This window comes from Corapipo altera, unplaced genomic scaffold, assembly GCF_003945725.1.
Source record: "Corapipo altera isolate COAL_440 unplaced genomic scaffold, ASM394572v1 230, whole genome shotgun sequence".
In the NCBI taxonomy this organism is placed as follows: domain Eukaryota; kingdom Metazoa; phylum Chordata; class Aves; order Passeriformes; family Pipridae; genus Corapipo; species Corapipo altera.
The window spans coordinates 866,104-892,691 of record NW_020885002.1 but is presented as its reverse complement, the minus strand read 5'-3'; the positions used below and the strand labels follow the sequence as shown (position 1 = coordinate 892,691).

At 41.2% G+C, this 26,588-nt stretch overlaps 1 protein-coding gene across 1 annotated transcript; it reads left to right on the top strand.

The window, feature by feature from the left end:
• Positions 1 to 25,147, top strand: RMND5A (required for meiotic nuclear division 5 homolog A). Its single transcript, XM_027667172.1, has 9 exons — positions 1 to 289; positions 4,702 to 4,844; positions 11,207 to 11,341; positions 11,516 to 11,616; positions 15,896 to 16,062; positions 16,760 to 16,925; positions 19,590 to 19,692; positions 21,776 to 21,930; positions 23,386 to 25,147. The coding sequence occupies exons 1-9, from the start codon at positions 148 to 150 to the stop codon at positions 23,447 to 23,449; spliced, it is 1,176 nt and encodes a 391-aa protein (XP_027522973.1). The 5' UTR covers positions 1 to 147; the 3' UTR covers positions 23,450 to 25,147.
• Positions 25,148 to 26,588: the final 1,441 nt, after the last annotated feature.

The following is a 26,588-nucleotide window of genomic DNA, read 5'->3' as shown; positions in this document are numbered from 1 at the left end:
CGGGGCCGCCCAGGGCCGGGGCCGGCGCTGGCGGGGGGCCCGGGGGGCCCGGCCGGGGGGCGGCGGGACGGGCAGCACGACCAGGAGGAGGAAGAGGAGGAGGAGGAACAGCAGGAGCAGCAGCAGCGGGAGCGCGGCCCGGACGCGATGGACCAGTGCGTGACGGTGGAGAGGGAGCTGGAGAAGGTGCTGCAGAAGTTCTCGGGATACGGGCAGCTCTGCGAGCGCAGCCTGGAGGAGCTGATCCAGTACGCGGGAGGGCTGCGCAGGGAGATCCTGCAGACAGAGAGTACGTGGAGAGACCCCTCCCCCGCACCCCTCCTTCCCTCCCCTGCGCCTCCGCCGGGGGGAAAAATGTGGGGTGTTGTGGCCCTAAAACTTTGGGCTCTGTGGGGTGGGGACCCTTCCAGGGAGAGCCCCTGCCCCGAGGGTTCTGTGCTGCGGAGGCTGAGCCAGGACCACCCCACGGAGATTTGGGGCTTTCCTGACATGGAAAAGTTAAAAAGTGGGAGTGGGGGAGGTTTGGGTTGGGTATTGGGAAAAGGTTCTTCTCCCAGAGGGTGGTTGGGTGCTGGAACAGGCTCCCCAGGGAAGTGATCACAGCACCAAGTCTGACAGAGTTCAAGGATTGGGATGATACTCTCAGGCACACGGTGTGACTCTTGAGGATGGTCCTGTGCAGGGTTAAGGCTTGGACTTGAGGATTCTTGGGGGTTCCTTCCAACTCAGCATATTCTGTGTGATTCTGCGATGGCTCTCGGCCCTTCCAGGCCTCCCCTGCCTTGTCTGTGCTGCCCAAGAGGTTCGTTTGTTCCCGGTCAGCAGGTCTGGCGTGACCCTAGTCAGGGTGTTCATAACCCTTGATGTTGGGTGACAGAGGGGTTGGTCACCCCGGGGGAAACACAGGGCCGGCCTGACCTGTTTGCTTTTTTTTTTCCTCACTCGTATTTATTTTATTTTATTTTATTTTTCTCTCTCTTCTCCTATGTCCCCTAAGTTGTGTTCCTTTACTTGGGGGGGAGGGTTTGGCGGTGTTTAGGGTAAAGCCACTCTCAGCAGGGAGTAAACACCGGCCCTGCCCGTGTGTCAGCTGGTGTTGGGCACTTGCTGGGGCTGTAAACACAGGACATGTAAAGGTTGTGAAATCCCAGAGGTGGAGGCAGTGCCGTGTTTTGTTGATGGAGTGGGAGGGAGTGGAGAGGCAGCTGAAGTGATTTACCCAGGACCACGCAGGAAGCCGGGGATTAAAAATAGGAACTTGCAGGCTCCTGAGCCCAAACTTGAGAGCAAATGTGCTGCTGCTCTGCTTTTTGCTTTTGTTTGGTTCAAAGGAAACCTGTTTGCTGTGGTTCTTGTGCAAATACAGGTGCAAAGCTCAGTCAGGAGTGTGGATAATTCCAGGAACTCCAGTAGGAGTGTGCTGGAGCTGCTCTGTGTGTACACAGCAGTTTCTATGGACAGCAAACATGGAATTCTGATTCCAAGGCATTTGTTTGGGATGAAAAAAAGTTTGGTCTTTCTGACATTGTTTTGAACTGTGTTTCAAACTGTTGTTTGTGCTGTTTGAAACAGCCTGGGCTTGGGCATTGAGGACAGTCAATAAAATGTGTGTCTTCACAATCTCCTGGAATCCTCATCCCCTCGCACTTGTGTTGGCCTTTGTTGGGCTGTAAAGGTTTGTCTGGGAGAATCCCATTGCAGGTCCAGAGCTTTTGCTGACTTTGTGATAAAATTAAAAGGTTCCAGTGTGTGATTCCTTCCAGGTGCTTGTTGGGTTTTCCATCCAGGCTTGGATTAGCAGTTTTTGGGGCTGTCCAGTGAAGGCCCTGGAAATACTTTCAGCATTTACCAAGTGGTGATGCTGTCCCAGAGAGCACATTGCAAACTGAGTTTTCTTTTAGTAGAACGAAGCCAATATGTTATTAGTGCATGCTTTCAACATCTGGGGGCTCTTCAATTTTGGCATCTGAGGGTGAGCTGGCTTCGTAGGTGGCAAAATTCTTCTTGGTTTTTTTTTTTCCTTTACCATGTTATTTATAACTTTCCTACAAGAACAGGTATTTGCAGCTTTTATACCCTGTGTCCTGAGGATTTTTGAAAATTGGTAGTGTTGAAAACAGCCAGATATCTCAATGTGGAGCTCTAATTTAGGGGTATGGACTGCAGAAATATGCTTGAGTATGCAATTTTAAAGGAAAAAAGGAAGAGAAATGAAAACCCTCACTGCTGAAGAAGAAGCTAATGCTGTAGGACAAGATGTGAGCGCAAAGATGCATGAAAAAACCTTAAATAGGCAGTGGATATAAAAAGGAAATGAGTGGGGACAAAGAAACCATTAGAAGCTGCTTTAACCTCTAAACTGTGGGGTTCCCTCCCCACCCCCCAGTCCCTTAAAATGTGTTTTTTCATGTTAAAGCCTGAGGACAGACCAGCCCTATCTGTGCTCAGTCCTGTGAGTGGGAAGGCGAAGTTTGTTTTTCTTCTCCCTTCCCCTCATACTTCTCTCTTTCTGGAGCAGCCAAGGCAGGGCTGCACGTTCCTGGATGGTAAAAATGTGTCTGGCTGAGTAAACTTGGCTTTGGACTCTGCTTTGTGCCCAGTGTCTGCTGGCCAGTGTATTTATTTCTTTTTTTAATTGTGACTGTACGTGCAGGGCTGTGGTGTCCTGTGAACCCCAAAATACCAGGAGGGCTGGTTCCAGGCTTTCTCCTGCTGATTTTTTACAAGCAGCTCGTAGTTTGGTTGAAGCTGGAAGAGAGGGGTGCAGAGGGGAAACCTTTTACAGCTCTGATGACTTTTCCTGTGTAGATATTTTCATTGATTTACAGGAGTTGGTTTCTGCTGCAGTAAGTGTCAGGGGCCAGTAATTCACTTATTTGCTTGGCATAAAAGCAGTGAGTTGTTTGGGTTTTAGCTTAATGGCTCTTCTTGCAAAAAAACCCAGAAGTGTATTTTAGCTTCTCTGTTCATTGCAGAATGAGTGTTTCTATTTTGCATGTTGCATAATCTCTGGCTGATCATTTTGTGGTGGCAAAAGCCACGAGACAGTTAAAGATCTTTCATGTGATTTTACACGTCTGTCATAAAAATTAAACAGCAGCTGAGAAATAGGGATTATTCTTAAAATAATTTTAGGAGGTGAACTCCACGCAATAGTTGAGTGAATTTTTCATTTTTAATTCGGGATGCACAGAGTCACAGAATTGACTGTTTCCATTCTTATTACTCCTCACTCATCCACTAGAAAAAAAATAGAGAGCCCCATTAGCCATTTGACCGGGAGGTGATCATTGGCTTCATGGGACTGGAGGGAGTTAAAGCTTTCTTCTTTCTTAAAAGCTGTAGCTGTTGCAAAAACGCTGCTGGAGCTTCCTCAGCTGGGGATCGTGGGGCTGGACAGGAGCTGTTTGCTTGGTTAGAGGTGAGGTGAGATAGTTCAATGTATAACAACAGAGGGGAAGGTATCTAGAAAAAGTGTCTGTGGAATCATTATCCATCCACTGTGATCACAGTTTTTTCTGGATTTCCTTTGCTGTCTCCAGAAACTGTGCTCTTAATACACTGCTGAAACAAAAAATTGTGTTAAAATATGAAATCAAAAATGAACAAACTTAAAAAGCAAACACATTTTCCATAAGATCCTTCTTCTAAAGAGATATTTCGATGATTTTGGGTTTTGCACATGAGGGCTTTGGGCCCAGAATACCAGGGAGGCATTTCTGGGCTTCTCTCCCACTTAAAGTAGCCTTCCTGCAGCTGAAGGCTGCTATGTCTATGTTGCTAAAGGAAAAAACTCTTCATTTAGAATGAACTTTGTGGAAGGAGAGACCTTCAGAAGTAAAATTCTCTTTGTATTTTTGAATCAAAAGCAGGAAGACTGGGGTAAAGCACTGAAAAATGATTGTTTTTTCCCCTGACTAAAGCTCCTGAGCGATGTTTGATGCAAGGCACAGAGGGTGTAAACTGTGAAGTGCTGTGATGGGGCTTGTAAACATTCTCTGTTCATTATTTTGTTCACAGAATGGATTGCTGGGCATCAGCTAAAAATATCACCGTTCCTAGAGAATAAATCTCATGACAATGTCCACTGGTCCTTCATGGGCTGCTTCTTATCTGTAGAGGGGAACTGGAGGCTGGTTGGCTGAACTTGCAGAGGTGTTTCCACGAGTCAGGAAGCAGAAGTTTGATACAGCTCAAACACAGAGTCCAATAGAAGTGGGTGGTTTGTGGGGTGCGAATTAACTGGACTCTGATTAATCCACATTTTGCTTTCACCTTGTTGTAGTTAAACGTGATGTTCTGATGTACCTTCAGGGTCTGTCTGAAACAGAACTGATCCTGTAGTAGCTTCAGCAGCTTTCTGTTATTCCCTGAGACATTTGTGGATTGAGTGTTTCTTTGAGATGTTTATTTATATACTGTGACTGAGATACATGAGAACTTTACATTAATTTTTTAAACTGTTCCCCTTGTTCACTGTTATTGTGCACCCAGCTGGATTCCTAATTCCCCAGGTGAGTTTTCACAACAGGTGAATTCCTGTCTTTCTGCCTCCTTTTACACTGATCTTGCTTTGCAAATACTCCCTGGATTGCATTTCTTTCTTTGAATACCACCTTTTGTCTTTGTGTTGCATATTAAGAGATTGGACATTACCATTTGTCTGCAGCAAAGTGAGTAATTTTCCTCTCTTTTGTCTAGATCAAGATGGAGACTTGTCAGGGACGATTTCACTTGTCATGACACAGTGTTGTAAAAGAATAAAAGACACAGTCCAAAAACTGGCCTCCGATCATAAGGACATTCACAGCAGTGTATCCCGAGTTGGAAAAGCCATTGATAAGGTATTTATTTTGTGGTTTGATTGTATTATAGCATTAGTTCTGTGGTGTGTGCTCTGCTTTAGAAAATCTGGATTTGTGCTACAGTCAGTCTTAACTAAATCTTCCTGAGAACTACAGAAGCAGAGGTGAGACAGGGGGCTGTACAGTACTTGCTTTCAGAACTCACTGCAGACAGAGTATTCCTTCTGGGGCAGCTCAGATCTCCTAATTTCTGAGAGAACACTCCCTATTGATACTACAAGACTTAGTATGTTTTGTGTTTTATTGGTTTAGCAGGATGTTTGTTTCAGTATCTGTCTCGGTAAGAAATACTGTGGTTTATATATATAATGTTTACTTAATTGTCAGTAGCAGGTAACTCAGAAGTGGCATTTTGTTCTGGAAAGCAGGACAAGTGGCTGCTCCATACCTGGAAGTGTTCAAGGCCAAGTTGGACTGGGCTTGGGCCAACCTGGTCTAGTGGGAGATCTCCCTGCCCATGGCAGGGAGTTGGAATGAGGTGATCTTTAAAGTTCCTTCCAACCCAAACCATTCTGTGATTCTGTAAGATAAGAGAATTTTTTAAGAAAGGCAGTTTGTACATTTTTCAGGGGTGTTGTTGGTTTTGGGGCTTAATTTTCTAACACAGCCTTAATGTGAGTAGATTCAAGATCTTGTAGTCTGTGTGTCTATGCCATAACAAATAGAACAGCTTATCTTTGGAGCTTTGCATATGAGATGTCCTGAGATGAATTCCAGGTTCAAGAATAACTGGGATCTGAATATTTTTGTAGGTAGATATTAACAGTTCTTTGAAATGATACTAAAGTGGTGCTATATGTATACTTTCAGGCCATGCTTTTCTCCGTCTGTGTTCTTTTCTGTATTCAGGGAGTCTTGTGCTTTAGAGGCTCCCTGTATTCAGGGAGTCTTTTTTGGACATTCTTGTGATAGTTTCATATCAGAACATGCCTCTGTTGACAGGATCTAAACATTTGGTTTGAGGTGCACTTTATAATCTTATTAAGGAAGATCCTGTAAATGAATCTTTTCACCTGGACAAAGACATTTGCAGCATTACCTGATACTGATTTATCCTTTGGGAATCTCATTTACAATAGTGTGATGAAGGAACAAAGTACTTAATGCTGCATTATTGGGCAGATTGTCCATGAAACTGTTGCATTTTTTGTTTATATGTACGTCTGACCATCATGGAGAGCTCAAACTTTGTAGTAATAGCTTTAATCCACACGTCACTTATCCAAAGCTTAAGGATGCATCTGTCTCAAATCCTTGCTGCTGTACCTAAACCAATTAACTAGAGTAAAATTCCATCCTTATTACCAGCTTGAAGCCTGAAATAAATCTATGTAATCTTGTCCTAAGTTTTAAACTTTCCTATTCTGCTTTAACAAGTGGACTTTGTACAAATACGCTCTCGGGTTTGGCCAGACCTTCTTCATTTAAATCCTCTGAGGCAGAACAGCCTCAGGTCACATACAGAGGGTGTGAATGTTCAGTGGAAATTGGTGATGATATTTCTTACAAGGCAAAAAAACCCCAACACAATGTTCAGTGGAAATTGGAGATGATATTTCTTACAAGGCAAAAAAACCCCAACACTTGCAAGCTTAAAGAAGTTTAGACCTGAGTATAATCTCCAAATTGCTGTTTTAGTTTTCATGGAAATAGAGTTTTTCCAGTATTGTTTCTGTCCTGCCGTTTAAGTTTATTTACTATTTATATTTGAAAAGGGATAGATGTAAATAAAAAGCAATTTTTAAGTTTCGAGTGTGTGGTTTTGTGAAACAATAGAAAGGATCTGAATAATCCTTTCCTGTTCTGAGCCTGTTGAGTGTCAGAAGGGCTGCTTAAAAAATGAGCTCAACTTGCTGTATTCAGTGTGCTTCTTCCTCTGGATTTTCAATCTCAGTGTCTGTGGTGTTTGCATCAAAAGACTGTAAGCAGTGGGAACTGCAGGAGTCCCCAGTTCTGCTTGTAACGAAGGATGTGGTTTTATGAAGTTCAGAGCACAAGTTAGGATTGTCTCCTTAAATATGAACTTGGTTGAGCTTTTCTTTTTAGTGCAAGCAGTTTGAATATTGTTAGTTTTCCCCAACTGCTGGTAAGGGGAGTACTTTAGAATGTGTGTTGGCCTGTTTCTCCAATGAATACGTGAAATGTTTAAATCCAGGTGGAATTCAGTGTTTCCCTGAACAGTGACATTTGAAGGAAAGCTTCCATATGTAGTTAATGCAGTTTCCCTGTGCTGCTGGAAAATATGTTTGAAACCTGCCAGCAAAGTCTTTGTTGGCACCCAAGTCCCATAACCTACTGGAATTGCCCTCCCCCAGCCCTTCACCATAATATGCTTAAGCTTAAACCAATAGAAGTAATTAAGTGTAATTGATGTAGTGAATTGATTCTCAACACATTTCTGGACAAAATGCTGCTGCTTCCAAAATAAAACACTCGTTAGAATATAAAGAAGCACAACCCTCGCCTTGATTCATGAGATTTGACTTTTGTTTCGAACTTATAGACAGATTAACATCTCCAGAACCCTGGTTGTGGTCTCCCTAGCTGTGTGTGCTCAGGCACAGATAAATGTAACTCATTATTTTGTTGCCTGGTTTGAGATTGGGAAACACGGTAATACTGGTGCCAATTTTATGTGACGCAGCCAAATGACAGCTGTTGTTGCGTGTGGAATCAACAAACTTCCTCCTTAGCAAGCCTGGATTGTGGAAGAACTTGCTGTATTGTCTGCTCATGGCAATTTCAGGTTCAGTTTCTTTTTTCCCTGTATTGAGGCAGGGTTGTACCTAGATATAAAGTTTAGAGTGGTCAGGTTTTAAGTTATTGTAGCCATTGCTTGTGAACTCGGATGGGCCCCGGATTTGTCTGTCTGCAGAGTTCTCTCTGAGAACAGAAACCCTTAAGCAAAATGAAGTTCAAATTTGGCATCAAATACATTGAAGTCTGAAATGCCAAAGCTTTGTGTGTTGCTTTTTAGTTAATAGTTCCTGGAAACTTTATCTAATAAGCTAAACCTTTTTTCATAGTAGTTCTACATGGATCACATGCTTCTGATCCATGAAAGGTTGCCCTCTCTTCCAGAGAGCATTTTCTCCTTTGAAAGCAATTGTTTGCATCCAGGTTTTTTTGTATTGTATGAGCAGTTCTGGAGCTCTGCTTCCAGAACTCACTGCTGTTCAGCAAGTTATCAGGTACCTCACTCATCAGTGTCTCTGTAAATCATTCTGGAATGATTTGAATTCATCTCAAAGCTTTTTGATGGGCTGGTAAATGTTTTCCCTCTAGCAGCAATCTGAGTAGTGGTTAAATGCCTTCATTTAGGAATAAGAGGAGTAAATGGCAGCTCCTTTCATTTTTTCCCCCAGAATTTTAAGCCTGTTAAAAGGCCAACATTTTAAAGTGCTTTGGAAAGGCAAACTTTCACCTAAGTTAATGTTTGTTTCATGTAAAAACTTGTATGTAAACAAACTAAAAACCTTTACTGAACTTCATGTAACTGTGAAGAATGGGGCTAAATGAATGGAAAGTCTTGGCAAGTTGTGCTTTATTTTATGTGCAAACAGATTTAACAGAGAAGGTAAAGAAATATTTTATTTGTATTTTGGATCAGAATTCAGAAGGGAGGAATGGACAAAGTAATCTCAACTGAGGAATAAAACTGTACTAAATCATCATCCTTCTTCATATTGTGTTGTTTCAAATAACATGGAGGGTTGTTATGTTGGTTAAAATGGTCGGTCTTGTGTTTGTGTGCATCTTGAAGTCCTCACATTCTAGCAGTTATTAGTTGTGTGTTGTTTCATTGGTGTATTTAGCACATAACATTTCTATATTTTGGCTCTAGACTTACTAGTTAGGCTCTTAAAAAAAGGTTTGTTTCTCAGGAATATTAGCTGACACTTAGGTTATTTTGTGCTTTTCAGGTTTTAAGCTTTCCGGAGTTTTTAACTTACAGAATTTATTTTAACTTTTGAAATCTTATTAAACCCCACGTGCTGTCAGTTAGCATACTGTTAGCATTTAGAAAACAAAACTGAGGGGTGTGCAGTCACCAGCAGATCATCCATGCGTGGCAGTTATGAAATACAGAAGCCAAAGGCAAGTGGTAATTTGTTCTGACATGTGACAGTCACTCCCTCTAATATGTGCAGTCAGTTCCTGAAGCTCCTCAGGGCCCAGAGGTGGTAGAGCTGTGGAATCCCACGTATAATACACACCTCAGGAACTGTTTAAAACAAAACAAAAAAGTTATTGGAATGAGAACCTGATCAAGACTGGCTTGATCAGAGTGTGACTGAGGGGAAGTGAAAAAACTTGAGGTCCTCAGGTTGTGCCATGTGACTTAAATCTGCAGCACGTCCACGTTGATACGACTCGGTACCACCTTCTATGAGAATTAAAAGTCTAATTTATGATGGGGTTTTAAAAAGGTTCACAACAAGATTTGTTGTTTCAAAAGAAAATGAGTGTTTTGTGAGGGCACTGAGCTAATTGGCTCCACCACCAGTGCCCCCAAGCAGCGAGGAGGATGTGACAATGTTTGAGGCGTGGGTTCAGCTTTAATGTCTGGTAACTGCCCAGAAGAATAAGGTTTCTGCTTACAGGGTTATACAGCTTAAAGTCAATTACTTTTAGATTATTGATGATCTCCGCCCTGGAAACTAAGTACCAAAAGCAAGCCTGCGTGTTCTGAATAGTGCCTCTGATGTTCCTTTAGTGCATTGTTGATGGATTTGTTACCTGCTGGTGCTGTTTGGACGCTGATACCAGGAATCAGCAATGGTGGTGAGCCTGTAAGGATTCAAATAGTTGGCATGAATAAGAACAGTATTATTAAATCTTTAAGATGCTTAAGTTTTTCAGGATACAGCTTAAAGATGAGCAACGTGGCAAGGAGCTTACAGGTTAAGATACCCAAGTGAAAATATTGTTAAATGTGAGACTTGAATCAGTGGTAATAATTCAGATGCTCATCTTGCTCCACCATCTCAGAGAGATGGAAGAGATAATTTGCTGCACTTAATGTTTTACTGAAAGTTTGCTGAGAGACCTGAGGGGAGTGGTGGCTTTGGAGCCGTGTGTGCAAGGGATGAGAAGGCTGCCCCTTTCTCAGGGTGGCACAGAGCAACATCAGAGGAGATGTGAAGGTGCTGATGAAGCAAATAATTAAGCGATGAGTAAAAGGAGGGTGCAGTGTGAGGCTGAGCTGTGCCCAGGAAGGCAGCTCATGCCAGCTGTGTGTTATCTGCTGTGACAGAACCCGGTGTTTGTGTGAGATCGGCGTTCCCGTGATGTGCAGGGCTGTGGATCCTCACTGAGCTGCAGCTGAAGCACTGCTGTTTTCACTAAACTCCTGATTTCTGAAGTTCCTTCTTGGGAGAGAGCCTTCTAGAGAGAGCCATAGTGATCACATCAGGCAGCAAGCAAGGAGCTGACTTTTAGGCTTTTTATTTTGCAGCAGCTTTGTTTTAGGCAACGGAGGAGGATTTTTATTAAAGTTAACCTGCCTGCCCTCATCATAGACCATGTTAGCAGTTAAAATCCTGGTTTATATCTTGGATTGGAACAAATGTTTCTCTCCTGCTGCCAAGAGGCACAGTGCCAAGCAGTGCCAAGTGTTACCAAAGAGTCACCGTGACAATATCTTTAGTTATTCCTGGAATATGTCCGTAGGCCACTGGCCTAAAAATACTCAGCAGTAGGATCATCTGGGTTAGAGCTGTAAAAGATCTTTTGGACTTTCAAAACTCATCCTGTTGCTGGGATGTTGAGGTCTTCAGAGGTTTGAATTTCATTGTTGTTTGGGGGTGGGGAGAATGACCTTTTCCTTTTTCAGCATTGTCTGCCCCCCCCCAGTTATGTAAAATAATCTTGAGTTAAAACTTTATTTCCAGTTTGGTGTGCTGCAGTGACATGATGTACTGATAACACTGTCTTGATTCTGTACACTATTCTGTTTTCTGTTCCCTGTACATTTTCAGTTTTCACATATGGAAAAAGTTTTTTCTGCTGATAATTCCTTCAGAAATTCACCGTGGGCTTGAAAGCCACGTTTAGTTAGTTAACCAAATTTCTAACTTTCTAGCTAGACTTGTAATTTGCCAGTGTAATTCTTTACAGTATTCAGACTTGAAACAAGCAATCCAAAGGATTTGTTCTTCCACACACAGGAGATAATGAAGCAGCTGACAGATACATTTCACTTTGGAGGTAATTGAGGGTCAACTGAGTAATAGGCAGAAGGCATCAGGGTGGAGAGACAGGTGTCCTGCATAATTAAGGAAAAAGGATTGTGGGGTGATTTGTTCCAGCCCATTAACTGATAATTTCGTGTGTTTCAGAACTTTGACTCGGACATCAGCAGTGTGGGCATAGATGGGTGCTGGCAGGCTGACAGCCAGAGGATCCTCAATGAGGTGATGGTGGAGCATTTCTTCCGACAGGGAATGCTGGATGTGGCTGAGGAGCTTTGTCAGGTAAGGATAAGTGTGGGTGTTGAAGGTTATCAACTGTGGAAAAGATGCTCTGTGTTACCTTTCTTATTTGAATGTTCTAGGTCAATATTTAAACTGTCAGAAAACCAACAGATCAATCCCACTGTGTTTTTCATGCTTTCACTAAAAACTGCCTTTTTTTTTTTTTTTCCCCAGGAATCTGGTCTATCAATAGATCAAAGTCAAAAAGAACCATTTGTGGAGTTAAATCGAATATTGGAAGCATTAAAAGTTAGAGTTTTGAGACCTGCACTAGAGTGAGTCTACTCATTTTTTTCCTTCCCCCCCATTTTTTTTAATGCTTTTAACAAAAGGGAGACCTGTTAGTGAGATTTTCTTCTGAACAAAACAATTCAATTAATGCAAGTCAGTGGATAATGATGACTGCTCAGACCAAAACCAAGCCTGGGAATTGGTAATGTCTGGGATCTGTCAGTCAGCCTTAGACCAGGATATTCTCTTGACCTCAGTCGACTTTACAACCCTTAGACACGTAGGCTCATGCTAAAAGCAACAGTGAGGAGGGAAAGGTGATAAATGTCTCAAGGGCTGCTGCTTTATGATTTACAGTAGTGGATACATAACTGCATGCCATTTCAGAATAACTTTTAACTTAAAAATAAGAAAGCCCCAGAAAAACCCTCAGCCTAATTTTTAAGTTTTCATAAGCCTGGGTTGGTCTCAGAAGTAAGGAAAAAAACAACCACAAAACACAAAAACCCAAACCAACCAAACAAAACAACTAAACCAACTCTGAAGCAACCTTTTAAAAACAGAAACCGTGAAACAAAAGCAAATTCAAAATTTCCATGTTTAATTCCTGAGCATAATTCACATATTTAGCATATCTTTTTTGCATTATTCAGTTAAGTACATTTTTGTATTAACAAAGATTTTCTTTTCCCTTTAACATGAACCAGCAGAGGTGTGTCAATTCAGTGCTTATTGGCATTTAGATGCAAGGGCACTGATACCAAAGTTCATCAACTAAATCCTGTATTATACTTCTAGGTCATGCAAAGTTTGACTTAAATAGTTGGCCTTTGAATATAGTTGCACAGGTGAAAAGGTGGGGTGGTTTATTGCAGTTGAATTGGCTAAATTGAAGGGAAGCAATGCTGATGTTAAACTGAAACAGGATTTACTGTCAGCTACACCATGTATTTCTTATAGTTCAAATAGTAACAGAGCTGTTGTGAAGGATAATCCCTGAGGAACAGTAATTTGTTGTTATATCTGTTCCCTTCCCTCAGTTCATTTTAGCTCCAGTTTGCAGGGCTTTATGCCTTACTCATTGCTTCTTAGTTGTATCTGGTAGTTTCTGCAATGAGTTAAATATTTTTTTCAAACAATGGAGAAGGCATGGTTGTCCTTCAAAGGAATTCTTATTCCAGTTGAATGGGCAGACAATTGGGTGTATTGTCAGCATAGTTTTTGTGCTGGTCTCCCTCCCCCACGCTGTCTTATTTCTGTGTATAATGTTTATTCTGTTTAAACTGGACAGTGCAAAAGCTGTCTGCTTCTCTTTGCTGCTGCTGGGCACAGAGGGACCTTATTTGTAGTGATGTTTGTGTAAAAACCATAGGGAGGATGATCCACATGTGACAAAATGTCGTGGTCTGGTGTAGAAGATAACCCATGTCTTAAATGTTCAGTTGCTCCACAGAACTGCTGATGCCAGTAAAGGGATTTCTCATATTATTTCCTAGCAGAGGTGAGTGTTCAGGAGAAGGGATGGAAACCAATCCTGGATGGATGATCTCCATATGATAGGAGCTTGGAGAGTGGCATTGTGCTCTTTGGGCTAAAATTGGCATCAGTAAATACAGCTCCAGGGGTGCATAAAGGAGTCCCAAACTGGCCCATGGCAGGGTCAGGCTGTGTTGAAGCAGAAAGGTGTCACACAAGGATGATTAATTACAGTCCCATGAACCAGGAAGGGGAGTATAGCAGGGTTTATCCATGCAAAATCGTGGAAGGTTGGGATTAGAACAACAACCAGTCTCTCAGGCTCTGCCAGTGCTCTGTGCCCGTGCTTGGTTTAACTCAGTGTTGGAAACAAAACAAACACAAGTGGCTGCTGGTCACTGCCATGGGAAGGGAGTTGTCAGATTAATGACTTTTCCAATAGACTTTCAAACCCCTGCTCAGGTGAAAGAGAGAAATTAATATTTGTGTCTCAGAAGAAAACAGACCCCAACTGTACTTTTTTTTTTTCCAGATTTTCTTTTAATACTAATTCCAACACTTAAAAATACGTCGTTTCAGATTCAAACAGAATATGACTGGCCATAACATTTTTGTTTTCCCTTGTGGGGTGTGCAGCTTGACTTTTGTAGATACCCAGTCTGGCCCTGCACCATAAACTGTGTCATCTCTGTACCTCTTCAGGATCCCATTAATTTCCAGTGACTTTTCTCACTGTAATTTGGTGATGGGGAGGAGAAATACATGTTTGTTTGTTTTTTTCTAAATAGATTCTGGCCCTTTGGAGGTCAGGTTGGGTCTCCATGTGAAGGTCTGGTGGGAATGACTTCCAGGTTCCAAGCTTTTGTCTGTAATTTTGTCTGTAAACAGGAGGGTACACAGGTCACTCAGAAGTGAAAACACTTAGAGTATCATTTTGAGAGGAAGTAAGAAGACAGGTGATGTGATTACCAACAATTTTGAACAGTGCTAGAGAGTGTGTGGGTTGGATGTTTTAAGCCTCACTTGCTGGATTTTTGTTTTTCTGTTGGAAGTAGGAACAGCGTGTCCCAGACCAAACACCTCAGGCCTTGCTTCTGTGGTTGCTTTTTTTTGATACAAATCTGTGCTGCCACTCAAAGAACTAAAAATGGAAAGGCTGCCTAAAAGCTCATTTGGAAAAATAGTCTCGGCCTCAGCAAGATGAAGTACTCTGTCATGTGGGTGTGAATATTGGCAGGGAGAGGATGGAGGCTCTTTTGATGCAATAGAGATTAATATCTCATTGATGGGACTGTGGACTAGCCTTAGTGTTTATTTATAATTTTTTGTCCTTCAGCTGCTTATTAGTCTGTGGTTGTTAACTTCAGGTTCTTGTTTTTGTAGCCTGGAATGAACTTTATTACCACTATACCTGGTTGAAACTGGGCACACTGATCATAAAAATACAGTTAATAAACCCCCAAAAACTTATAAAAACACCCCAAACCTCACCCACCACGCATGGTTAGTGACTGTGCTCTTCCCTCCTGGTGGAGATGACAGTGCTGACAGTCTTATGAGGCTCCTCATCTGAAACTGCTTGAGATTAGGGACAGTAGGGCTTGTTCTTAGTTCAAAGGCTCCATTTTTCACTGTTTCCTACTGAAAGGTTCCTGGGTCTTTACAAAGCCTTGTCAGTGAAGTCAGACCACTGACACTTCCACCACAACAAATTGAAAGTGGATACTTGCTCATTAATGCTCTACCTTCTTGCTTTGAAAGCCTTACCAATACTGTAAGGATGATTAATTTTCTTATTTTAGTATTGATTGAAGAAAACAGAGGCCTCACATACCCTTTTTGGTTTGGTTTTGTTGGTTTTTTTTTTTTTTAAGGAACAGAGACTTCCTCAGTTCGTTACTGAAAAGTGAAAAGCTTTTTTCTTAATGGGGCCCCCACAGTGAAAATAGTAGAACTAATTAAGACTAATGAGAAACAGATGTACTGGAGAACATTGAAATTTGAGGTTCTTAAGAGAGAGATTGGATTGATTTAGGCCTGACTAAATTGAATTAAGGAGAAAAACCCGAAACAACACCCAAAGAGCCTCTCAAAAAAACAAGAAAGGGATGGATGAACTCTAAATAATAAAAAAACTTTTTATGAAATGCTTTGAAAATTCCAGTTCATTTTACTCAATGTGTGTTTAAGAATTCTTTCATGTTATTTAGGAGCCAAACATTAGTGTTGTCATGGTGAACGAGACACAGCAAGTGAGAAATATTCTTATTGTCCAAGTTGAAAATAACACAGAAAGCAAAGTTTATCTAGGGTAAAGGATGATATTTAGGCTGACTTCCCTTCTCCCATTGTAAGGTCTTAATAATGTTTGTCTTTGAGGTCCCATAGATGCAATTCCTCTCTCCAGGGCACACATATAAACACAGTGAAAATATTCTTGAAAGGCTTGGCCAGACTTCTTCAATGTGCAGCTGAAGAACTGTCAATAATTGTTAAAATAAAGATCAAGTGTTACTAATTTATATACAGTAGATTCTGGCTATTTCCACCTTTTGTTGTGCCTAATTTAATCTTGTCTTCCATCCAGTGAGTTTTGAATTTTGCAGAGTTTAACCTCTACAGCAGCACCAGAAGTACCACAGTCCATGTGTTGTGCACCCTGTGTACCTCCTTTACTTGTAAAAGGTCCTGCCATTTTCTCTGCTCCGTAGAGACTCTCAGAAGTTCAGGGAACAGTCATACTTCCCTTGAAATAGAGGGTAGATAATTGTGATAATTTCCTGGGGTGTAGGCTGACACTTAATTACTCTTGTGTCACATCCCATTGTGCCTCCTCCTTTCTTCCAGGTGGGCGGTATCCAACAGAGAAATGCTCATGGCACAGAACAGTTCGTTGGAATTTAAGCTGCACAGGTTATATTTCATTAGTTTATTGATGGGGGGAACAGCAAATCAAAGAGAAGCACTTCAGTACGCGAAAAACTTCCAGCCGTTCGCCCTAAATCATCAGAAAGGTACATTTTTGGTCACATTAAGGGGATTTAAAGCACTGGGATATGGCACCTTGTAGTAAAATATTAATCATGTTCCAAATGTGCCTTACTCCATTATTATCAGTTTGTTAAAGGCTTCTTATTTTTGTTTTTAATGTGTATAACCCGAATCCTTACAATTTGAATTGTCTTTTTTTCTCTTTTCTTTAAGAGGACACAAATAAATGTGAATGTTTGCACATTTGCTTAACATTAAGGTTTTTGACTCTTCAAATAAATGTGTAGATTACATCTGTAATAGGTCTGTGCCAGGGTAAAGTGTTAAAAATGCACAGAAATGTTCTTGGAATAGTCATCTGCTACTTTCTGCTGCGTGGGGTAATACAAAGAAGTGAAACTTTTGAAAAATGGGGAACACGTGAGTTAAATGAATGATCTCAATCTGAATCCAACAAAGCCTATTTTTTTTTAGGGTAGTGTGTGTGTGTGTCAGAAAGCTTACAAAAAACTAAACCTGTTTGAAGCAGATTCCCAGGCAGCACCCCCTGCCTGTGGTGGGGCAGACAACTCCCCAGTCAGTCCGTAGTGGAATGGAGTGTCCTGTAGAGGTGAGGGGGTGTGTCACTGATTCTGCCTGTTTCCCATGTGAAAGCTCAAACTGCAGACACGAGCTTTTATTTGTTGCATAAAGCATCTCCCTGCTCCTGGTCCCTCCCAGACATTCAGGTGTTGATGGGCAGCCTGGTGTACCTGCGGCAAGGCATCGAGAACTCCCCGTACGTTCACCTGTTGGATGCAAACCAGTGGGCTGACATCTGTGACATCTTCACCAGGGATGCCTGTGCTCTCCTGGGCCTCTCAGTGGAATCACCTCTCAGTGTTAGGTAATGCTGCTTTTCCTTTGCTTTTGGAACCAGGTTCGTTATGGTTTGGTTTCTGTTTCTTATTGAGGACCAAAGAAATGGCCTTTGGGAAGTAGTGTCATCTAGCTTGCATTAAATAAAGAATATATAATTACATTTAGCTCTAACCAGGTTTGCAAAGGTTGGAAATCAGAGGTTCCTGTGTGTTGAGCTTTACCCTGCACCACTGCAGCTCAAGAATAACCGTTCCTGAATGGAATTTGGCTTCTGAAATTTGCACATAAGTGTGAAAGATGAGGATGGCAATCAGCCAGTTACTCTCAGCAAAATTGCGACAACTGTCCCTGCTGTTTAACTGAAAAAAAAAACCTAGAACTGTGGCCATGATTCTGTCAGCATTTGATAATTTTGGTTTTTAATCCACACATTACTGGTCTTAGAAGAATGCTTAAGAGTTATGTTGTGATTTCAGCTGCTAAAATTTCTGAATTGTTTGCTGGACCTCATTTGCAAAGAAGAAAGAGGCACTTTTAAGCTCAGTAGCCAACCTGACAAACTGCAAATCTGTAGGAGGCAGTTGGAAATGTGAAGGAAACCCAACCTAATCTCCTTCGAGCTCCAAAGATAAAACAGATTAGCTGCTCTTTAGCCTTTGCATGTCAATACCCCCAATATACCCACCTGATGTTCTCATTTTTATTTCAGACATTAAATAGAAAATAAATGATATATATCTTTCAAGGCTGGATTTGGTACTTAGCAGAAGCTTCACTACCTCCTCGTTTTGGGGGGGCTTTTTTTTTTCCTATTTCTATTTACTGTTGTTAGACTTCTGTGCTTAGTTTAGAACTCATAAACTGTCAAACCTTCTGCTTCTCCTGTTTGCATCTCAGTCACAAAATACAACAGAAACAACAAAAGGAGCACTTCAGATTGTCTTTCTACAATAGACTTACAAGTTTCATTTTGAGGTTTTTGTAGATATCCAAAGCTTATATCTCTGTTTTTTGGCTTTCATCTTTCTCCTGCTTCATTCAAATTAACAAAAGTCCTTTTCATTTTTGTTGCTCGTGCACTGATGCTGCAATGCAGTTTTCAGTGCAAATGGCCAAGAGATTTTCAGTGAAGTGGAAAATCCCTGTTACTGATGTTTGAAGGGGTTGGACATTTACTTTGCTCCTAATGTGGAATTGATTGCTTTGAAATGTATTTACTGCATAGGTGGTATCAATATTCTTGTCATAAATAAGACTGTTCTAAATGGGTGTGACCTTTGAGTGCTACAGATCCTTTAGGAATTAAACCAGCGTGAAGTGAAATCCCTGCTATAAAATACATTCTTTCTAGAACATGAGCAACAGGCACTTTTTTAAGGCTGATTGGTTTCTCCAATATTTATCTAATCCTGTACAGGCTCATGGTCTAAGTTCAAGTGTGGAGACAGTGGGATAACTCTTGTACTATGGAGGTTGTGGTTCAGGGTCTTGAAGGACTACAGGACACCATTTGAATTTACTGTTTACTTGAATTGTTACACTTTTAAAGGGCTCTTGGGAGATGTTTTCTTACAGAACCATTAAAACAGTAATGCTTGTCTTTCTACAAATACTATCTGTCTGAACTTTTTCACAGGGTTAATACAAATTACAGTCAGGGCTGAAGTAACCAAAAAGCAAAGTGTAAGGATTGAAATGGCCAGTTGGTGAGGATATAATTTTTTTAAATTTTTTTTTTGTAGCTTAGGCAAGAGATCCACAGGTTTCAGGCATATCCTTCCCAAGTAAATCAGCCAGAATGTTCCTGCAGAAATACAGAAACAATTATCTGGAAGGACAGAGTGGAGATGAGGGCCATGACTTCTGCAGACAATAAAACTTGCACAAATAGTAAAATAATCTGCCAAACAAACAGAGCAGGCTGATACCAATGTCAAATCTGCTGTTGCTGGTGATTTCCAGGCCCATAGTAGTGTCAATTAGACTTAAATCCATCAAATCATCTGTTAATTTGTGGAAACTCTGTGTCATATTTTCTTTTGTAACGTGCTGAAATATTTCCAAATGATGTGGTAAGTTCCAGTAACGGGCAACTCCCAGAGGAGGCTGCACTGTTGGGACACAGACTCTGGGCAGTTTTATATTGCTGTTCTTGTCACAGGGCATGCTTTCCCTCCTTCACTTACCTTCCTAGGGTTCTTCTACATTTCTTTTCTTGATTTAAGGTGAAGGTAGAAAGACATGTTTCTTTACATGGTAATTAGGTATAATTAAAGGATTTTATGGGTTGTGTGTATGTGTGGGTTACGTGGAAGCTCTTAGGCTGCATGTGCTCTTCCATAGCTGAGAGCAACGACTTGTATAAGCTAAAGTGGTGTCTTTCTCCTGTACAGCTCAAAGTCAAAGTAGGTGCTAGAGAAAATCAATTTATTGCAATACTCAGAGGGGGGATTAACTGTTGTTTTCTGTCCAGAATGTAGTACCTGAGGGCCTCAGCCTAAAATACAGGATAACTGATAACCCACCCCAGAGCCCTTGCTTGTCTCTTCTTCTGAGTTCCTTCCAGTTATAACGAGATCTGAATGAAACAGTACAAAACTCTTGTGTCCCAGTTAACCTTTGAAGCAGAAATGTGAAAAATGCTCGTTTCCTGGCAGGTACTTTATGTTAACATTTCCCTTTTCTGCAGTTTTTCAGCAGGTTGTGTAGCATTACCAGCTCTAATTAATATCAAGGCAGTTATTGAACAAAGGCAGTGCACGGGCGTTTGGAACCAGAAGGACGAACTCCCGGTGAGTTGGTGCTGAGCTGTCCCAGGACAGATTTCTGATTGCAAATGTTGTTTTCAGGTTTCTTTTGTGCTGAATGTTATGGGATGTTATACACGGCCTCCACCTCCAGCAGCTTGAGGGTTTGGAGGGCCCTGGGGCTCACAGACACCCACACACACAAACACAAAGGACAATGACACGACCAGACCAGCTGCACAGGCTGCCACAGACACAGCTCTGCCTTCAGCAGCACCCACACACAAGGATTGCATAAAACATAAGTAAAGATAGCCAAGGTCCCTTCCTCCTCTTTGGCTGGTAAAGATTGAAATCCACTAGTGAAAGCAGAAACGCATCACTCCAGATTCACAAGCAGGTATGTGTTCATGGGCACTCAAATATTGGCATGGCCCTTCTGGCCTGTTTTATACCCCTTTCTGGCCATTCCCTCCCAATCCCCTTGCCCTGCACTTTCTTCCTGCAATTTGTATAGTTCTGCTGACCCCCTGTCCTCTGAGACCCTCAGGTTTGCATTGATATCTCCTGCAAAGTCCAGCTTTGGTTGCAGTTTATTGATGACCTCTTAGTTAGTGTGGCTGTCAAGGTTGTTTTTTGTTATTGTCTCTGTTCTCTCTCTTTGTCAGGTTTGTACCTCTGAGTATTGTTTGATTCTCTCACTTGTTATCCCCTTTCTCATTGAAAGGGTCTCTGATCAAATGACCTCAAAGAAACAGATGCTCTCTCCTTCCACTTATTCTGTTTCTGTATAACTGGAAAGAAAATGGATCCCACAGGGAAACATTAACTTCCCCTACCTAGACTTGAGCTTAGTCCAGGGCTTGCTTTGCTCTGGCTCTTTATCAGGCAGACAGGAGATGAAAGAATTAGTGCTGCATCTGGGGACATAGGAGTTGGGATCCAGTGCATTATGCTTCCAGCACATCTCATTTATATCAGTAGAAATGAAGTTCAGTTGTTATGAAACCCCAGTTTCCCTTTATAACTCTTACCAAGCATGTGCAGCTCTCCAGTGACCTGCTCCTGATTTGGAAAGGAAACCTATTTAGTGCAAACTGGGCATGAACTGAGTTACCCTCTTCGACTGCAGCTGGAAGAGATTCATTTAGAGCGTAAGGATGTGTGTTGAGTTTCTCCCAGCTGTGTTTTCTGTAATGCTGAGAATGTAACCTCCAAGTGTGACAAATTCTTGCCCTGCTGTCCGGATAGGAATGATTACCTAGGGAGAATTTTGAAAAAGATTGCTGTCTGATGTACAGCAGTTAATAATACATGTGTGTCTCCTTGCATTTTCTAAACTGGAGGATCTCTAGTGTGTTCTGCTGAGGCAGTAGGGGTGTGGAAAACCTTATTTTCATTGTGCAAAGGCAGAGATTAAGTAGCATGAAAAGGTCACATGGTTGGGTTTGGTTGAAGGTTAAACCTTTTGGAACAGGGGACTGGTCAGAGCCAGCAGCTTTAGGTACACAGGCAGTTAGTTTTGCAGTTCTTAGTTAATTGCTGAAACCACAGGCCTGTTTTTCTCTGTTACATGCCCCTTCCTGAAATCATTTTGTTCTTGGGGCAAGAGTTGTGCTGCACCAGTGTCTTCTGTGTTGGTACTGAAAATTAGTGATTCTAACCCACTTCATTAGTCACAAGACATGAAGGCGTTGGGAGAGTCTTTCAAGAAGCTGTAGAACATTAACATAGTCAATCCAAGGATTTTTTCTCTTTTTTTTCTTTCCCCCTTAAATAAAGTCTGTCATCTAAACCACTTTTTATTTCCTAGTCAGTGATTTCCAGAAAACCTTGCTGGGTCACAGCTCAGTTTTCCTGCCAGGGCATAGATTTGCACTGACATATGCACTTGTCCCTTGGCAGAATTCTCTGCTTTGTTGCTTCTGCCCATGCCCAACATAAATCACCATTTTAAGATCACAGTTAAGTATTTTTGGCTGGGAAATTTTCAGGCATCCACACAATGGGTTTTGCTGCCTTCACAGCTGAATTGAGGAAGCTGTTAAGTAAGGACCATGACCTGAAGGGATAATTATCTGGAAATGCAGTTTCCCAAGATAAATTTTTCTGTTGATTTCTTTCACAGATTGAAGTGGACCTTGGTAAAAAGTGCTGGTATCATTCAATATTTGCCTGTCCCATCCTTCGTCAGCAAACAACAGATAATAATCCACCTATGAAATTAGTCTGTGGTCATATTATATCAAGAGACGCTTTGAATAAAATGTTTAATGGCAGCAAGTAAGTACCATTCTTTTATTTCAAGCAACATACAGACAAGGGCAAATCTTAAGACTAGAATACTGTGCTTTGGGAAAACTGAGTCCATAATTACATAATCAGTGGAAGGTTGTTAATCTTGGAGAATGGTTTAAAAGCCAGATGAGCCAGGTTGATGCACTGGAGAAAAACATAATAAACCCTCTGGTGTTGTGAAAAGTGAGTTTATGTGAAGGCATTTAATGAGGAGAGTAATTTTTCAAGTTGTAAGTCCCATTGTGTTGTCTTAAATCAGAACGGAGGCCTGTACACACACAGTTTTTCCTTGGGAGCAAGGTTAGTAATGCATGAAACATCCCTTAAAAATAAAATCAAACCTCTGGGGAAATACAGTTTAGTAATTGAGCGGGTAGGGGAATTATCACTGTGAAAATACTCCTCAGATACGTGTGGCGTGCCTGCAGGCTTTTGGGAAGCAGAAAATGGGAGAGAGAAAGCTATACAGATTTTCTTGAGGAAGAACTGGTGGTTATTTGGATGGAATAGATGCAGCTTCCGTGGAGGCTGTCAGCTTAATTTAGAGCTGTGAGTTGTTTTGGGAAATTCAGTGTGAAAATAAGTGAGGCCATGAATGAAAATGCCGACTGATGTTTGTGTTCTGTGCCCTGTTAGAGAAGCCTGAAGGGATGCCTTTCTGGGTGACTTTAGTCATTTTAAGCCAGTAAGCTTGCTGCTCCATCGTTCCTGTGCCCCATCACTCATTCCTGATGCTTTCATTGATCAGCTTTAGTGACAGCACAGCTCTGACAATATTAACTCAGGGTGAGGGTGGAAAAGGTAAAAGGCCCAAATATGAGAGATGGGGGGGGGGGAAATGGACCAGTGCTAGAAGAGACATTATAAGCAAGTAGGATTGTATCACTGGAGACCTCAGCAGGGAGGCCAGGCTGGGGTCTTCAGTCATAACCTGCAGGAGCTGATCTAAATGGGTTGTAAAATCACAGCATTTTGAGAACCAGACGGTAAAATGCACTGGGTGCTGAGGGAAGCACCAACTGATCTAAAATTACTGCAGGGCCAGGCTGGATGGGGCTCTGAGCATCCTGGTCTAGTGGAATGTGTCCCTGCCCATGGCAAGGGGGGTGGAACTGGACGGTCTTTAAGTCCCTTCCAACCCAAACCCTTCTATGACTCTAAAATACAACAAGAGAATCCAGAAGTAGAAATAATAGCTACGAAGAAATTCCTCTTCATGATTAATCTAATAATTCAGAGGCATGTGGGTGGAAGGTGAGAAAGACTAGAAAGAAAAACATCATAAGGTCTCTCTCAGCTAAAAGTGACTTTCAGTGGAGCCAAGTAAAGTGTTGTGGCTTAAGAATGAATTTGTTTCATGCTACAGTGGTAAAACTCGATACCTTTAATGCTCAGTTGTCACACATTGCCCCGATTGTAACATGTTATTTTTGTCCCCAGATTAAAATGCCCCTATTGTCCAATGGAACAGAGCCCTGGAGATGCCAAACAGATATTTTTCTGAAGAAAAGTTTCATTATGCAGTTTGTAAGTGACACTCTGGATTTCAGGTGCATTTCAGGAGAATTAAAACACATTTGTTCCCTTTTATGCAGCAGACTGAGGACTCCTGTGTTTGTATAAGCTAATGCTACAGAAACTTTGCCAACATTTAGTATATACATACCAAGTGGAAATGCTACAGAAATATTATTACCATAGGGCTTTACTATACTCTTGGTCTCCATACCTGATCAAGTTACTACACCAGCAGTTGTCATTCAATGCAGGTTTTTGTACTTAATTATACGGTGACTTTTTACTTTTTAAAGGCAGAAATTGATCACCCCCATTTGTTTAATATTCTTCCTGCTATTATTCTCTCATTTTATTGATAACTGTCATCTTAGAGAATGTTTGTGGACAAAGTTTTATTTCCTGTAATGTGTACATAATTAAAGGTAAATTCTTCAGAAAAAAAAAGGTTTGATAAATTGAATAGTCGTTATAAAACTAATTTGTATTTTTTTCGCTGAAAATGCTGTGATATATTCTGAGTTTTTCTTTCAAACATTTTTTCAACTTTTACATAGAATTCAAAGTAAATGTGCATATATATAAAGTATATAAAATATAGCCCCAAGGGGCTACCTGTTAAAATCCATCACTAATTTATAAGGGTGATGTGTGGCTAAACTACTATTGGGGCAGAGAGGGAATAGGAAATCCTGTTCCTTTGGTTTCACGATGGAGAAGTGTTTGTGTAAGAGAACATTCAATAAATTCTGAAGTGGAAATGCTTTTAGTCGATGACATTTGCTCTCTGGCCTTTGTAGTCATGTTCTTTGAACTTTGTATTCAGGATTAGGCTATAAATGTCATGTTGCTGTATAGTTTAATAGTCATTATAGTGTGCTATTTATAAACAGTTATCAAAACCAAATAAATTGTAGAAGTATTCATTGTTAAATGGGGGGAAAGCATGTTCTGATGCAACCTACTGATCACAACTCTGCACTTGGCAGAACTGGGCCCTACATCATATATTAGGAGGTAGCAAGTTTTCTGTAGCTTGAGAACACTTTGCTTCTAGCCTTGTTTTTGTAGTAGAATATTACTGCCATTGCCACTTTTTCTGCTGAATTTGTCATATTGTTGACTAGGTAAATTTGTACTCATAACGCAGACGTAGATCATGGCAGTTAAATCTTTTTTAGTGTGCATATATTTGTATTTATTGCACTGTCCTATAGTAGGGCAAGCAGCCATAAGGCATGCAAAGCTACATGTAAAATTATATTTCTGTATTGTGTAGTTAAAAAAAAAACAAAACAAAAGCAAGCAACCAACCAACCCCAAGCTTCTGTGGTTGAACACTGACACACTGGTTGAATGCACTAGCACAAATGCACTACAGAGAAGACCGTCTTTGGGAAATCTACACCTTTTGAATTTGTCTGTCACCTGACTGGAGACGCTGAGTCGGACTCTTATCGGATCAGTGACAATGGACAAACCTACAGAGACATTAAAAAGAGGAGCGAGTCAAGGCACACAAATTTTAAACTTCAGCTGTGTTTGATAACTTGAAAAATACAGGTGTGTGATTTTTTTTTTTTTTTTCTCTGCAAAACTTACATTGTATTCACACTGAGTTCAAAACAGCCGCGTTACCAAGTGGTAAAATCAACAATAAACGGGTGAGGATATTATTTTCCATGTAGGTTTCCTAGTCTTCCTGGAATTGCTTTTAATCTTTTCTGTTGACTGCAATCGCTTAATGCTTTGGATTTATAGAGATGGCATATGAAGTATATAAAAAATAAAAAACAACAACAGAAAAACAACCAATAATAACAACCTCCTCCCCAAAACTGGCCTGAAATATGAGTGCTGCATCTTCCTCTGTTACATTGCTGGTATTTTGGCAGTGGTGCGAACACCAGCCAGTTTTGATAGCTTAGAGTCCAAGAATGGCACAGTTATTAAATGGAAATAGGGTACAAATTCACCTTAGGTATTAAATATCACCCTGAACTAGTGCATGCTACAGATCCATAGCTAATTGAAAAGCTCAGCTGTTTTTACCGTGTGATTGCAATTCTCTTCCTAGCTATGTTACAGACTCAAAATTCCTTGCCTGCAGTTGTGTAGTTCCACCAAGAGATGGTGCTCACCGTTCAGTATTGGGAGCTTGTGTGCTCATCATAACGGGATGCTGTGCTGGGGGGGCATTTGGGAAACAGCTCTGCAGTTTGGTTGGCACAGATTCCCAGTTTGCCCTGCGAGGTGATGGGGGTTCTCTCCTGCTGCTGCCTGATACGATTCTGGTAACTGGAGAAAGTGCTTGCAGAGGAAAAGTGAATAATACTCTGAGGTTTTAATTCTTTATAAAAGTATGGTGGTGTGCATGTATTGTCCCTTATAGGGTTTGGGAATATCCATAGTAAAAAAGTATTTATTTTTAGAGCCACAATGGTACCTGAGGTCTGTCTCCATTACACTTTTGGACCAACAGTGTCACAACCTTTAACTAGTCCCTGTGTGCAGCAAGTGCCTTTTAGTGAGAGTGTTGTGGGAGGGAAGTAAAGAGACTCAACAGATTTCTGTGTGCCACTCCTGTGGCTCTGCTGGGCTTGCTGTTGGTGCTTCCTCCCTTCTTTGCAAACGATGCCAGAACTTCTCTGCAGCAGCAAGAGCACCAGTTAGTTGTGTAGATGGGCCTTAAGCCAAGAAGTTTTTGACCATGCTTGTAGGAACATTTTAGTTTAGCTTATGGGCACTCTGAAAGTAATGGGTATTTATAAATTTGATTTTCGTAGTGGCAGCTTGTTAGTAGTGTTAGTTCTATGCCTGTTAATAGTCTGAGTTTTAGTTTTTGGAAATGCCTGAAATAGGAAATCTATTGTAATGTGTTCTTGTGGGGTTTCAAGTCTGACTTGTGTTATAAAACATAATCAAACCTTAAAAGCAGGTAGTAGGAAATGAAAATAGTGCATGGCCTTTTTGATCTCTGAGGGTAGTTCTCATTTTTGTGGCACTATGGCTGTCATTAGCACAAAGCTCATGTCCTCACCTCCTGTTAGTACTCTCAATGTTCAGCTGCTCTGTGAAGTATTTTTTAATTAAGTCTTTTCCTGCAGTGACCTCGTCACTGCACATTG